Raw genomic sequence first — 16438 nt, 5'->3', positions numbered from 1 at the left:
AGCAACCCACCGTACCACAAAGTTAATGGTGAGCGGTGGCCCCGGGTCCGGCGCTTCAGAAGACAACCGGGATTAAACCCCCTCATAATACACTCGTACCCAAGGCCGTAACACGATGTACTCCAACATTTATAAATCAGTCTTAGAACATATATATATATATATATATATATATATATATATATATATATGTATATTATATACAGTATATATATATATATATATATATGTATATATATATATATATATATATATATATATATATATATGTAAATATATGTATATATATATATATATATATATATATATATATATATATATATATATGTAAATATATGTATATATATATATATATATATATATATATATATATATATATATATATATATATATATATATATATATATATATATATATATATATATATATATATATATATATATATATATATATATATATATATATATATATATACATGAAAAGTGAAGAAACAAATAATAAAAACTTGCATTTTTAATGCAAAAGGATGTAGGGATGTTACTCCAAAAAGTATCTAAACAAGGTAGGGATGGTCACATTAAATGATCATGTAAATCCACACCCACATCTTTCATTGAATAATAGTTGTTCCTCGAAAAGACAAAGTTATATCGATCGAAAAAAATACACACACACACACACACACACACACACACACACACACACACACACACACACACACACACACACACACACACACACACACACACCACACACTTTTCTAGGGACAACCATTATTGAAAGAAACCATGTAGGGATGGTTTTGCATGATCATTTCTTGTGACCATCCTTAACTTGTTAATGTTTACATACTTTTTGGAGAAACATTCCGACATCCTTTTGCATTAAACAAAAAAATTTTTATTACTTTTACACTAAATGGGGTCATGTTGATTCGATGAAGCAAGTCTTGATGTAATCGGCCCAGAACTGTAGTAGGAGTAACGCAACAAACACAGAAACACTTACAGGAGGATGAGATTGGAATCCATACTCTGTGCAGAGCGTTGGTGCTGCTTAAGCAGTCTCCTTGACTATTGGGCACAATCCTGGACGGATCGCCACTCCGACACAGTATACCAGCAAGCTGGCACTCATTTTGCCGACCTCGGAAAGATGACAGGTGGAGTTAACCCCACCTGGTATTAATTCAACAGCTGAGCAGGATTTGAACTCAGGACCCTCGGATCCAAAGCCCACCACCCTAACCATTAAGCTAACACCAGGAATAAACACTTACGGGTCCGAGAAGTAAGGAATAACCAAGAGCTCATGGAGGAGCTTGTACAGAGAGCATGTGTGGGACAATGGCATGGCATTAGGAGACATCAGTGTAAATTAACGTGACTTACAAGGACGTTGGTAAACAATGGACAAATGCGTAGCACATGGCATTCAAACATGGGTTTCTGATATCATCACCTATTATTCAGAGGGGAGCGTGAAGAGACCAGCCCAAATGAATGTCTGAAAAAGGTCTAATGGTATCGTGACCTTGCCGAACCATGCAAGGCACTAAAATCCCGGTAGACCTTGCTCTCTTTTGAGCAGTTCATTTACAGTTTACACTCCAACGTTTCAGGTGGTTTCAGAGATGATAGCAACGTTGGATGCATGGTTCGTGAGAGATCTTGAAATAATGAGAAAAGCAAGTGAAAGTCCTTTAACCCCCTTGGGTTACAAGGAAAGTGTAGAGAAGGTCATATGTGATCACAATTAAGTGATGCCATTCTCACCAATTAACTAGGAGAGTCTTGAGAAGTGAAGGGAGGACTGCAGAGCTATATAGTATAGAGTTTGTCAGGACAGGAAACATGAGCTACAGGGTCTACAAAGCCATTTGGAAGGGGCCAAGTTCAGCTCAAGACCCGACCATGCCATAAGCATCAATGGGATGTCCCACTGTGGTCCTACTAGAGCTTGATCATAAGTGCATTTACACCTGATCCCACTAAAAAGGTCCTCAAGAACATATGGTAGTAAACTAGTAAACCATATAGCCTATTTACATAATGGGAACGAGACCATTGAATAAGGTAGGGGACCTTCCCGAGTACCACAGGCTTTGTGTTTGCACTTGTTCATTTATTCGGCCGTCCCCTGCGCAGCGCAGTATGGGGTTTTGCATCGTGTGCGTGTGTGTGTGTCTGTGTGTGTAACTTTTTTTCTTTTTTTTTTTACCATTTTAGCTTTTGTCATCAAATTTTCAACAAACCTTTATTTTGAGTATATAGAGAAGATAAATTAATAATTTGGTCAAAAGGTCAAAGGTACCGTTTAGCATACGGGAGAAGAAGTCAGAATACAAAGCAGACAGGCTTTGCATTTTCAGATGTTTTCTTGTTTGTCTTTGACATATATGCACTCCTGAACCACTGAACACGGTGGGGAATTTATATTTGACGGTTTTATTATCCTTATAACTTTTTTGCTTCTAAACCAAATGAAATAAAATTTCTATACAACATAGGCACATACTTCAGGTTTTTTAAATCAATTTTGATTCTTTATTTCTTAAAAATTACATCAGACAAATGGGCCCCTTGCGAATGCGTGCATTCACGACAGCGGATCATCATATTGTTCATTACCGCAAGCAATGTCTCTTGATCAATAGAGCGGATGGTTGCAGTGATGTTTGCCTTCAACTAATCGATCGATGTTGGATGTTCCTTATGAACTTTGCCCTTCAGAAATTCCCATAGGAAGAAATCTGGTGGAGTTAAATCTGCCAAATAAAAGTGTATCTCATCTGTCATGATGACCTTGTTTGTGAAATTGGCGTGTTCATTGAATTTAAAGAAAATTAAAAATTAAAAATGCTCATTGCATTTACAGTGCTCCATTATGAAAAACTTTCAAGTGTTATCTGTAAAACAAAGAAAACAACAAGCAGTCATAGACTGGTACTTACGATATCGTCAACTTGACTTCTGACCTTGTCTAATAAAAGCTGTCTCTAGAGAAGGTAGCGACGCAAACCAGAAGTTTCTACGATGATTCTGCACCGAACGATCAAAAATCGAATGTTTGACCTCACTGTGACCTTGAACTTTGACCGATTTTGACCAAAATCTAATCAGCGCTAGCCATCACACTCCTGAATCACGTGGTGTAATTTGACATTGGTAGCTTCTTCCGTTCTCGAGTTACCGTGCCTACAAACAAACACACAAACAAACAAACAAACAAACAAACAAGCAGTCATAGACTGGTACTTACGAAATCGTCAACTTGACCTCTGACCTTGCTAATAAAAGCTGTCTCTCGAGAAGGTAGCGACGCAAACCAGAAGTTTCTACGATGATTCTGTATCAAACCATCAAAAATCGTAACGTCGACCGAAGCAAAAATCTCCATTTCTCCACGCAATTATATTATACCTGAACGTAATTCAACGACGCGTCTGCTCGAGCGCGCTGCATCATGGGATGACCTGTGATGCGTCCAGTGAAATATTTTTTATACAATCTTAAAACGTCTCCAACACATCCGATTTTTACCAGAATTCCGACAACCGAGTTTTAAGCGTCCAAAGCGATCGCAAAAACCGAAGACAAAATTAAAATCGAAGTTAAAACGAACTCGTAACGTCGAGCGAAGCAAAAATACTCCATTTCTCCACGTGAATTTACGGAATTATGTTTGACCTCACTGTGACCTTGACCTTTGACCGATTTTGACCAAAATCTAATCAGCACGAGCCATCACCCTCCTGAATCACTTGGTGTAATTTGACATTGGTAGCTTCTTCGGTTCTCGAGTTATCGTGCCTCCAAACAAACACACACACAAACAAACAAACACACAAACAAACAAACACAAACATAGGACAGAAGTCATCAATATATTTACGAAATCTTTAGATTTTGTAAGTAACAAACACACAAACAAACACACAAACAAACACACAAACAAACACACAAACAAACAAACAGAAACGGAACTGATCAATAAACCTACGAAATCTTTAGATTTCGTAAATAACAATCACACAAACAAGCAGTCATAGACTGGTACTTACGAAATCATCAACTTAACCTCTGACCTTGTCTAATAAAAGCTGTCTCTGGAGAAGGTAGCGACACAAACCAGAAGTTTCTACGATGATTCTGTACCAAACCATCAAAAATCGAATGTTTTGGATGTTTGACCTCACTGTGACCTTGACCTTTGACCGATTTTGACCAAGATATAATCAGCGCGATCCATCACCCTCCTAAATCACGTGGTGTAATTTGACATTGGTAGCTTCTTCCGTTCTCGAGTTATTATTTTTTGGATGTTTGACCTCACTGTGACCTTGAACCTTGACCTTTAACCGATTTTGACCAAAATCTAATCAGCACTAGCCATCACCCTCCTGAATCATGTGGTGTAATTTGACCTTGGTAGCTTCTTCCGTTCTCGAGTTATCTGTACCAAACCATCAAAAATCGAATATTTGACCTCACTGTGACCTTGACCTTTGACCGATTTTGACCAAAATCTAATCAGCACTAGCCATCACCCTCCTGAATCACTTGGTGTAATTTGACATTGGTAGCTTCTTCCGTTCTCGAGTTATCCTGCCTGAAAACAAACAAACAAACAAACAAACAAACGGAAACGGAAGTCATCAATGTACTTCCGAAATCTTTAGATTTCGTAAGTAACAAACACACAAACAAACACACAAACAAACAAACAGAAACGGAAGTGATCAATATACTTACGAAATCTTTAGATCTGTAAAATCTGTAAAATCTGTAAAACAAGGAAAACAATCTTTAGATTTCGGAAGTAACAAACACAAACAGATGACGGAAGTCATCAATATACTTATGAAATCTTTAGATTTTGTAAGTAATAATTAGTTGTGCCAAGAAAGCTTCCAGCGAGAAAGATTGCAAATGTGTCAGGTGCTAGAATAACACCTCGACATTGCAAATGAAATGCTTGATGTCAAATAACGGAAGGGTGTTGCACCGACAGGCATATGGCACAGCTTTGGAATGACCTTGGGGCAATACAGAAAAATTACTTGCATTGTACAACTCGCAAATGCAACCCATCGCTTCTCTGAAGGAAATATTTAGTGGGGGGCAGAAAGAGGGAGGGGAGGGAGAGAGGATGGAGGGGAGGGGGGAGAGGGAGAGAGAGAGAGAGAGAGAGAGAGAGAGAGAGAGAGAGAGAGAGAGAGAGAGAGAGAGAGAGAGAGAGGGTGGTGTGGGGGAGGAAAGGGAGGAGGTTGAGGGTTAGAAAAGAGTCTGGGACTGGAGTTAAATCTGCCAAATCAAAGTGTGCCTCATCTGTCATGATGACCTTGTTTGTGAAATTGGCATGCTTATTGAATTTAAAGAAAATAAAAAACGCTCATTGCATTTAAAGTGCTCTATCATTAAAAAACTTTCAAGTGTTATCTGTAAAACAAGGAAAACAATAATTAGTTTTGCCAAGACTGCTTCCGACTGGAAAGATTGCAAATGTGTCAGATATAAATGCCCCACCCTGTACTTGGGATGTGCCAGGGAAGGCTTTAGCTGGTGAAAAAAATATATATATATTGGCCAGGGGGTTCACGATGGGGGAGGGAGGGTGTGGGACCACCACAATTCTCCAAATGTAAATATGTAGGGCACAACACCGCTTCCAGTGTGAGGGTGTATTGCATGTCATCCTATAATGCCTAAATTCTGGGGGAATTAACCCATTAGCCATTAACGAGGTTGTCAGGTGAAGGTAAAATGCACCCTTAATTTTCATCATGTTTGCCCTGCCCTGAACCATTAAGTTGTCATGACATGCAGCCTCACCCCTTGGTTACCTTCCAAGCATCCTAACAATGTAGTCAAGTGAGTGGGATGATGGAGTAATTTAGGCAAGAATAACACCTCCACATTGCAAATGAAATTCTTGGTGTCACACAACAGAAGGGTGCAGCACCGACAGGCAAATGGCACAGCTTTGGAATGACCCTGGGGCAATAGAGAAAAATTACTTGCATTGTACAACTCGCAAATGCAACCCATCGCTTCTCTGAAGGAAATATTAAGTGGGGGAGAAATATGGAGGGGAGAGAGAGAGAGGATGGAGGGAGTGGGGAGAGAGAGGGGGAGGGAGGAGGTTGAGGGGTAGAGAGAAGAGAGAGCTGGGGACTTGTGGAGGGGGAGGGGGGCAGTGCAGGATTGAACGAAATGGAGTATGTTAAAACAGCACATTAAGACAGCATGCAGAGACCGCTGGGAGATGTCCATGGGGGTGGAGAGAGGAGGGGGTAAGTATAAGGGAGATGTGGAGGGAAGGCAGCATGAGGGGAAGAGAATGCGGTGTGAGGGGAAGGGAAGGCAGCACAAGGGGAGGGGGAAGTGAAGGCAGCATGAGGGGGTAGGGAAGGGAAGGGTGATAAAACATGCCAGAATTGCAATATTTTCTTTTTAACTGCTGGATTCTATATAAAACCGGGTGGGAGCATTTAAAACCCATGCTATCTACCTGGCAAAGGCCTGCCTGCATGCATACTCGCGCATGCAGCTACCTTTGCACCCCTCTGGTCGGATCACTCCGAATCTTATTTTTTTTTGTCTCAATATTACAACAAATAAAATACACAATTACACCAACCCACACTACAAATCGACAACTACCTTTAAAATAGACATCTTCATACAATTGTTACCCTTGCCAAAGGAGAGGGTATTGCGTTTGGGTCCGTTTCTCTTTCTGTACAGAACTTTCGTACCTTTCTCCGCAACTGCTTGTCGGATTGAGATGAAATTTTCACCAGAGTTGCGACAACTCATGTAGAATGTTTTAATGATAATTATGACATCATAGGTCACGTGGTGTGGTAGCCATGTTGGAAAAACGGAAAAACTTTGGACCTATGTTGAAACTTGGCATATGGCAAGTACTCATGGGGAATAAGTGTGATTTTTTTATGACATCATAATTGCACATGTAGAATGCTACATCTGATCAGTTTGAAAAATTTTGAGGATCATCTAAAGATAAAATGGTTTCCAGAAAAAAAAATTGATGACATCATCGGTCACGTGATTCGGCAGCCATACAACACACAACAAGCATTTTAAGGCCATTTTCCCCGCTAAAGCGGAGGTTAGCCTTGCAGGACCCATGACAATCTCCTCCACTTTGCCCTACTTTCTGCATCTCCCCTTCTTAATCCCTTTGCCCATATTTCTTCTTCCACCACCTTTAGCCAAGTTTTTCTCGGTCTTCCTCGTCCTCTACTTCCTACTACACTCATTTCCAACATTCCTCTCACCCAGTCACTTTCATCCTTCTTCAACACATGACCCAACCATCTCAACCTGTTTCTCTTCACAACCTCCATCACAGACTCTATTCCCATCATCTTCCGCAAGTCATCATTTGTCTTCCTCTCTCTCAACGATGCTCCGCACATCCACCGAACCATTCGCATTTCGACCCTTTCCAGCCTTTGTTGCTGCTCCATGTTCAGTACCCATGTATCACTCCCATAAATCAGCGTACTCCTCACACATGTAGCATACACCTTTCCCTTCAGCTTCAACGACACTCCCCTCTTCGTCAGCATGCCACTCAGTTCCCGAAACTTCTTCCATGCACATCTCACTCTCGCAACCGTCGCAGAGTCTGATCCACCTTCTCCATTCAGCATGTCTCCGAGATAGCAAAATGTTTTCACCCCTTCCAGCTTCACGCCATCTCCAAGATCCAACTCAACAATTCCTTCATCTGCAGCTCCCTCTATGCACACCTTACACTTGAATGTAGCTGCCACACTGGTTAATGACTCTCTTACACCACTACATTTTCGATGAACCCATTCAGCACACATTGTACACTGAATGGAGTTCACTCCGACACCCTTCCTGCACACAGCACACGGCCACTTCCCAGTCCTTTCCACCTCACCACATGCTTTACCACTTGCCATCACCTTCCTATTTCCGATATTCACCTTCAAACCTTTTGCCTCCATACATTCCTTCCACTTCTTCATTTTCTCTTTCAGCCCATCCATACTCTCTGCAATCAACACCAGATCATCTGCATACAGCAGCTCCCATGGGAAACCCTCCTTTACCCTCCGAGCCAGCACCTCCATCACAACTACAAATAGAAGTGGATTTAGTACCAACCCCTAATGAACTCCTACCTTCACCTCAAACTCACCACTGTTCCCGCCCTTCGTCTTTACAGCTGTGCGCACTCTCTCGTACATGGCCATCACTACTCTGTTCAACCATTCCTCCACTCCTAACTTCCTCAATGCCCATGTCATAACTTCACGTGGAACCCTATCAAATGCTTTCTCCAGATCAACAAACCCAAAAAACAACTTCTTCCTCTTCTCTATGTACTTCTCCTGCAACTGCCTTACAATAAAAATCACATCTGTCGTTCCTCTTCCTGGCATAAATCCAAACTACATTTCGTCAATCTTTACCTTCTTCCTTATCCTCTTCTCCAACCCCATTTCCAATACCTTAATTCCATGCTCCAATAACTTTATTGCTCTATAGGAGCCACAGTCCAGAGGGTCACCTTTCCCCTTGTACAGAGGGACGAGGGTACTCAGTTCCCGATCCACTGGAATGCGGCCTTCTTTCACCACCAGATTACAGATCTCTGTCATTCTCTTCACACCCCAACTTCCCGCTGCCTTCAACATATCTCCCACAACTCCCGTCGGCCCTCCTGCTTTTCTACTCTTCATTGCTCTTATAGCTTCCTCGACTTCCTTCTCAGTTATCTTCTCTGCTGGTCCTAAAACCGGGTTACTCTCGATGTTGCTATCCCATTCATTTTCTACATTCAACAGCCTTTCCATATATCTCTTCCATCTTCCTTTAATTCCATCTGAGTCCACAACGATTTGTCCCACTTCATCCTTCAAGCAACTCACCCCCGTCACATCAAATCTCTCTCTCGCTATCTGCTTTGCAATCCTGAATACCGCTCTCTGACCCTCTTCCGAATCCAAACGTTCTCCGAACATTTTCCTATAGGCCTCCTGCGCCTTTGCAACCTCTTTCTTTGCAGCCTTCTCGGCTACCTTATAACTTCCATACGCCGCCTCTTCGACCACCGTAGTCTTGGCCTTTTGCCATTCCTTGAACTTCTTCCTCTTCTCTTCAATCATCTTTCCAACTTCATCACCCCACCACCATGTTTCCAAGTGCCTCGGTGGTCCTTTTGTCCATCCACATACCTCACCAACGGCTCCCAATAGACTATCTTTCATTGACATCCAACCACGTTCAAGCTCAACCACATCATCCTCAACCATACTCAGCCTCTCTCTTAATGCTTCCTTCACTGTCGCCTCTTTCAACCTCCACACCTTCATCCTCGGTTGGTACTTCACCCGCTGAATTCTCCTCGCACCTTTCACCCTTACATCGCAGACAACCAGGTCGTGCTGTAAAACAGTCTCCTCCCCCAGGATCACCTTTGTGTCCCGGAGGTTTCCCCGATCTCGCCTACGCACCATCAGGTAGTCAATGGTTGTCGTTGACCCACCTGATGTGTATGTAACAAGCTTATTATCCTGCTTTCTGGAATTGAGTATTACAAATCAGCAAATCAGCTCCATCAGCAAGCTCCAAGTTCCTTTCACCTTCTCCATTTCTCACACCATCTCCATAACCCCCATGGACTCCCTCAAAACCATCTGTACTCCTTCCCACATGTCCATTCAAGTCTCCTCCTACCACAACAACTTCCTCATCTTTCACATTTTCCATCAACTTCTCTATCGCACACCAGAACATGTTCTTCTCTTCATCGCTTCGACCGAACTGCGGGGCATATCCCGAGATGACGTTCACCAAGAGATTTCCGATCACAATTCTCACCATCATCAACCTTTCACTCACTTTCGTCACACTCACTACACTGTCCACAAACTCTTCAGAAAACACGACACCAACACCATGCACGTCTTCCGGGCACCCTTGCCACTTAAACTTATACTTCTGTCCCTGCCTACCCTTCACCATTCTCGCACCAATTCCTTTCCATCATGTCTCCTGCACATAACATATGTCCACTCTTCTTCTGACCAATGTTTCAACCACTTCTCCTGATCTCCCTGTCATTGTCCCTAAATTCCATGTCCCAAACCTCAGAAACCGATCTCCACGTGGGGCATCAGATGATTGGTTATCATGAATGGAAAGATTTCCTCCCTTGCTTCGATATGGTTCCCCACCTTGAGTTTTAACGAGAGGGGGTGAGGACCCCCACGGGGTACTTCAGGCTGTACCCTGCCCATAAGTTGTACTCATCATGGTTTCCTTTTGAGGCAATGTTTTTTTATGGCCGGATGCCCTTCCTGACGCCAACCCTTTTAGTCACCTCTTATGACATGCAGGGATACGGTGTACCTATTCTAACCGGGACACACATCCGGCAGCCATATTGCTTAAAAAAAAAGAAGAAAACCTTCAAAAATCTTCTTCTTTAAAGTGTCTGAACAGATTGAGGTGACACTTTACACGTATGACCGCCTATCCATGAGGAACAAAAGGTTCACACATTTGACATCATCGGTCACATGGTTTGGCAGCCATATTGGATTTACCCGAAAAATCGATTTTAAAAATCTTCTTCTCCAGAACGGCTGGACAAATCAAGGGGAAACTTCATACAAATGTTCCCCAAGCCTTGGATGTACAAGTTTAAGGAATAATTGACAGGTCATATGGTTTGGCAGCCATATTGGATTGAATTAAAATATTAAATAATATTTTCTCTGGAACTGCTTAATCAATCGACATGAAACTTTTTTTTTCCAATAAGGCTCATTTGGCTCTGCCTGGATGGGTTTGAGGGTACAGGAGTAGCAGCTGAAATGTGAATCCTATCCAGGTTCTTCCTGATGACTTCATCTTTGTTTGTTTGGGTTCCGTCTGATTACTCCAATGCAGGACTGACTATACCTATTTGGTCTTCCATTTGACTTGAATTGAATATATTTTAATCCTATTCTAAATTCAATTGAACAATAAATAATAATTTAAATAACTTTATGGGTCAGGGTCAGGGTCAGGTGTCTGATCAAAGCAGTTGCATCAAAGTGGGATGTCTTGGTACCTGGTCATCACTGCCAGCAGTTATAAAGTGGCAGTTCTCATTATATCTCTTATTAATTACATAACATACCAGTACACAGACGCCACACAAAATAAGTCCTGGCGAGGGCCTGCAATCTCTGATTGCTCTTTTTCTGGTTACTTTTGCTATCTATGACAAAAATGTCAAAAGATGTTGTGATGGCAATCCGTAAAAGTGTCACTCCGACCTTGTCATTCCTTCCTCCCTTGTTTGGCTGTTCTTTGGAGATTCCATTCCAACATGGTTATTTTTTTGTTTGTTTGTTTTAATGTTTTTTATGACTTGTATAAGGTGAATATCTATAATCAACTGTATGATTTGAATCTCCCCCCCCCCCCAAATCCCCTCCAAAAGGCCTTGCTCTTGCAATAACAATAATACACAGTTTTTTCTTTTGGATAAATGCTGGACTGTCATACGATGTTGGTAATAGTTTGGAGAACTCATGCTTGAGTTGTGTGCTCAAACTGTTGAGCCAAAGAGGTTTATGCAACGATGAAGACGGTGCATGTTCATATGATTGTTTTCAAGTGTTGGTCAAGAGGATGCAGCAACCTTCTGGCTTTGACTGGGTTGTAACATACAGGAAATCACTGGTTTCTCGATAATCTAGTAACTTCCCTAGTTAGACTGACTTTCTCACGTAACAATGGTATCGACTTTCACAATCTGGTGGTATGGCATTCCAAAAGTCTATACATGATCTGTGTGAAACTTCTGTTTGAAGCCGTTTGGAATTCCGATTGATATCTCCGTACCTGATCTACAGTATAACATGCCATTTGACACAAAGGTATTGTTCAAAGATGCGAATCTTGCTTTTCATGCCCGTCTTGCCTTTCATCTTGCTTTTCACATGAGAAATTTTGACAGATATATACCTCTGATTGAGTACACATAAAAATGTTTGAAAGGCCACATTTTGTGTCTTGATGTTTAGTGAATACGATGCATTTTTACCCGTTGCTTCGCTGATTATTTTAATCAAAGGACGGCATGTTGTACTTCACAAACATTCTGCTCGATTCACCCTCTGATTTGCCGAAGGTTATCTTCCATCTGCTTGGAAGTCAGCCCACATCACCGTTATCAACTATCCTTGCTTGCTTCTTATGTATGGTGCGAGCAAAAATCACTTCCACTTTGCTGTGAACCTCATATCAGTGCTGGATGATTTGCTTTGAACTTCCACTTAAAATTAATGAAATGAAACATTTTGAAAACTTCAAATTATTCTCACTCAGATTTCAACATCTGTAATCCATGTTATCGAGTTGTTTAAAAACTTTCTTCATATAAGAAGATGATTTGTAATCATGGGAAGGCGGGTACTCCTGTGTGGCACTACATGATACAAATTTGTATAGAAAGAATAGAGGTCTTCCCCCCTCCCTGAACACCTACTGCACATATGCCACCCAGATAGAAACCCCAGACAACATGCAAAATTTGGTTGGATTTTGTTCAGTATTTATTTCTTATTTTTACTTTTTGAAGCGTATGTATGTATGTATGTATATATATATATATATATATATATATATATATATATATACATATATATATATATATATAAAAATATATATATATATATATATATATATATATATATATATATATATATATATATATATATATATATATATATACACATACATATATATATACACATACATATATATATATATATATATATATATATATATATATATATATATATACAAATACATATATATATATATATATATATATATATACATATACATATATATATATATATATATATATATATATATATATATATATATATATATATATATATATATACACATATATATATATATATATATATATATATATACACATACATATATATATATATACACATACATATATATATATATATATATATATATATATATATATATATATATATATATATATATATATATATATATATATATATATATACACATATATATACACATACATATAAACATATATACATACATATAGATATATATATATATATATATATATATATATATATATATATATATATATATACACATACATATAAATAAACATAAATAAACATATTGTTGCGGGCCGGGGACCGGTGGCAAGAGCGACCGCTAGGTGGGGGAAGTTACGCCGTCTCCCACTAGACTCCTAGAATTGTAGGCTGTCGCTCACGGATAATTCCGTGAGGCGGTGGGTCGCTTAACCCACCGTGGACGCCAATAACTCAACCGCATGGCGTAGGGTCTTTTTGTCTAGAACCAATTTACCTAATTAACCATGCGGTGTCGTCTACCGGGAAACGACGCCCTCAGTACGCCTTGCCCGATCCGGATCACTCTACCAACTACCAACCACCTTTCCGGATTGGATGCAGCCGAGCGGAACTACCAAGGACGTACCGGCGAGAATGAACAGAATATCGGGAATAAAGAACCCAGCTAAAACTCAGATCCGAACCATGCTGGACCAATGAAGGAAAAGACGAAAATGAACTGGGAACATTTCTACAATCATTTATTTACAATAAAGCGACGAAAAATATGTGACACAGGAAACAGGTTTATTGGCGATGTTATGCAGGGGAAGATGAGAGAAAGATGTAGTGTGACAATTTTACAGCAACTTTCAAAGGAGACAGAGCAGACTTGTTGCGAGAATAAAACAGGAAAGATTTACAATGATCAAATAAAAACACTTATGCAATTCTTCTTAAAGACGGCCCCACACACTCAGACGCACACTCAGACTAAAATAAACCCAGATGTATGGCAAAGGACCTTTTGCAGCCAGAGAGGGAGGTGAGCTGAAATCGCAGTTCTTTGGGGTACCTGAACGTTGGAGGGAAGGGATGCTTCGTGGTGCGGCACCTGTCAATAGTCGTGCGGCTCGGTCCACGGCCGCCCGCGTGGAGACTGTGTCTGCGAAGGAGCCCGGGTCGAGTAGAGTGGAGTCTGAGGCGGGGATCAGGGCTGCAGACAGGACCCTACGAGAGACCGGGTCAAGGTCGGGTCGAGGTCTTCCCAGCTCTCTCACACTCAAAACGAACGACCTCCAAAGAGCACAACCACTCCATGACCTTACTCCTTTCTTTTGCTATCAGCCGACGGACTGTCTCACTCCAACGCTCCGCTCTAGATGACTCACTTTCCAGCTCACCCGACCGTTCTGAACGAATGGTGTCGTAATTTATCGATCGCCCTCAGCGGGGAGGGGCCTTGGTGAAGCCAACGTCACTGTTCGCCCTGATTGGATGGGGCTTCCATGGAGCCGCCCTTTCTGGGCAGGGTTTCAGCCATACCAGGAAGCCCGCCCACTCCACGCATGTTCGGACTCACCAAAAAGGTACAACACAAAGATTCAGTCACAAAGATTCTGCCTCGGAAGCGAGTCGCCGGTTAGGTGAGCAGGCGAACACGCGCTTGTTCAGCCCATGCAAGAGTAGCAAGCGAGATGAAGGTGCGAGCAGGCAGAGGGTACCGTGGGTCATCGTGGATGGGATATAATGATTTATTAATCGAACTAAAAAAACATCGCAACGTACCCCAGTGTCTTCCCACTACACACAAGGAGGGGTTCTATCTGCACATATACTTAATGGAATAACTGACTTCGGGTCAACTGTATGTTTGTATGCATATGGTTCCCAGAACCGTAACGATAAACATATATATATATATATATATATATATATATATATATATATATATATATATATATATATATATATTAACACATATTTACTGTATATAAACAAAAAAGCAAACAAATATATTAACAAACAAGCCGGTAGGCGGTGATGGGTCGCCTAGCATGGAAACTATAAGATAGAGAGCAAAATGGATGTCATATAGCGGATAGGGAATCACCTGAAGATTATGCATATCACATCTCATCCAGTTCTATCCACTGATAACTACTCAGTATCCATTTGAATGAAAAATACTGAAAATGCGGTTTGAAATCGGAAATCCCCAAAGTTCGAGGCGGTGCTGTGGGTGAACAAAGATCTAAATCGAAAATCAGGCTCGATCATTTGTGCACAATGTATTCCAGACGATTGGTGTGAGTTTTCATGACCATCCGACCATAACCCAAGGAGGAGTAGCATTTGGCGCAAATATGCTCTCGCATATTATCGATTTTTGCACTAATTGACCTTTGACCCCTGACCTCCGTGAAATCGGTCAATATGTCCTGAGGCAAAGTTGTAGTACTCATTGAGTACCCTGAACCTGCAAAGTTTCATTCGTATCGATGCACTCACCTGGTCGCTAGGGGGCCTTCAATCTTCGCCAATTTTCGCGCATACCCTAATTGTAGGGGGCGCTGTGGGTAAAGTATTCCATATATCACAAAAACCGGAATATATTTGATAGAGCATCACCTGTAGATCATTCGTGCCAAATTTCATAACCCTACGTGGGATAATGGCTTTCGGAATTGACTTCGCGTGAACGGTACCGATTTCAAAGGTTTTTCGGTTGTTGCTGGGGAACCAAAGTGTCCCTAGCAACCATCATAATTTCAAAAGCACTAGGTGATAAGATGTACCTACCACCCGAGTTTGGTCAAAATCCGCCCACGTTTACTACCAATTATGCTGATGACAAACGAACAAACAAACATCCAAACAAACAGACAGAATTATTGACAATAAGGGTCACCTATTTCAGCGACCCAATATACAAATTCACTTTTATAATACTGTCGGACCCCGCTATTCGCAGGGGATATATTCCTGAAAAATGCCACGAATGTCGGGGCATTGGTTTTACATTTTTTTGGTTTATATGGTCTACGCTCGTGGAAGAGCGATTACACAGAACAAATCAGGACAAAATATAACAAAGGGAACAGCAGGAGAAGGGGGAAACACCAACGGCAGGGGGGAGGGAGAAAGTAGATGGACACGGACAAACAAGGGATGCAGTTTACGATGAGGGATAAGGGAGAACACAAAGGGTGGACAATATGGATACATAAGAAAATTTGCATTTGACCAGTTTGTGATTTTGTCAAGGTCTGAGGAAAGGGAAGAGGTTACTACCTGTCTGTCAGAAGGATGATATATTGTTGCGGGGCCGGGTAACGGCGACGAGCACGACCACTAAATGGAGCAGTAGAGTCGGCTCCACCGATCACCCGGAATGTATAGGTCGTCACCCCGGATAACTCCGGAGCCGACAGGTCACTGAGAGGACCGTGGTTGCCAATACTTCGATGGCGTGAGGTAGGGTCCACCTGTCTAACTCCAATTTACCTAAGT

The 16438-nt window shown here is 41.2% G+C and overlaps 1 protein-coding gene across 1 annotated transcript in view; it reads right to left on the bottom strand.

The window, feature by feature from the left end:
- Nucleotides 1-2516: 2516 nt before the first annotated feature.
- The window catches only part of LOC147026629 (uncharacterized), a 33354-nt gene continuing 19432 nt past the window's right edge, over nt 2517-16438 (bottom strand). The window contains exons 3-5 of the mRNA XM_085882267.1: nt 5846-5996; nt 4755-4785; nt 2517-2767 (exon numbers count right to left, since the gene is read on the bottom strand). Coding sequence (XP_085738393.1) covers nt 2713-2767; nt 4755-4785; nt 5846-5996 — 237 coding nt within the window. The 3' untranslated portion in view covers nt 2517-2712. The remainder of the gene's footprint in view (nt 2768-4754; nt 4786-5845; nt 5997-16438) is intronic.

Source organism: Eptatretus burgeri, chromosome 5 (assembly GCF_056783735.1).
Source record: "Eptatretus burgeri isolate ZD-2024b chromosome 5, Ebu_testis_v1, whole genome shotgun sequence".
Lineage (NCBI taxonomy): Eukaryota > Metazoa > Chordata > Myxini > Myxiniformes > Myxinidae > Eptatretus > Eptatretus burgeri.
Note: the sequence above shows the minus strand (reverse complement) of the source record. Positions and strands in the feature narration are given on the sequence as shown.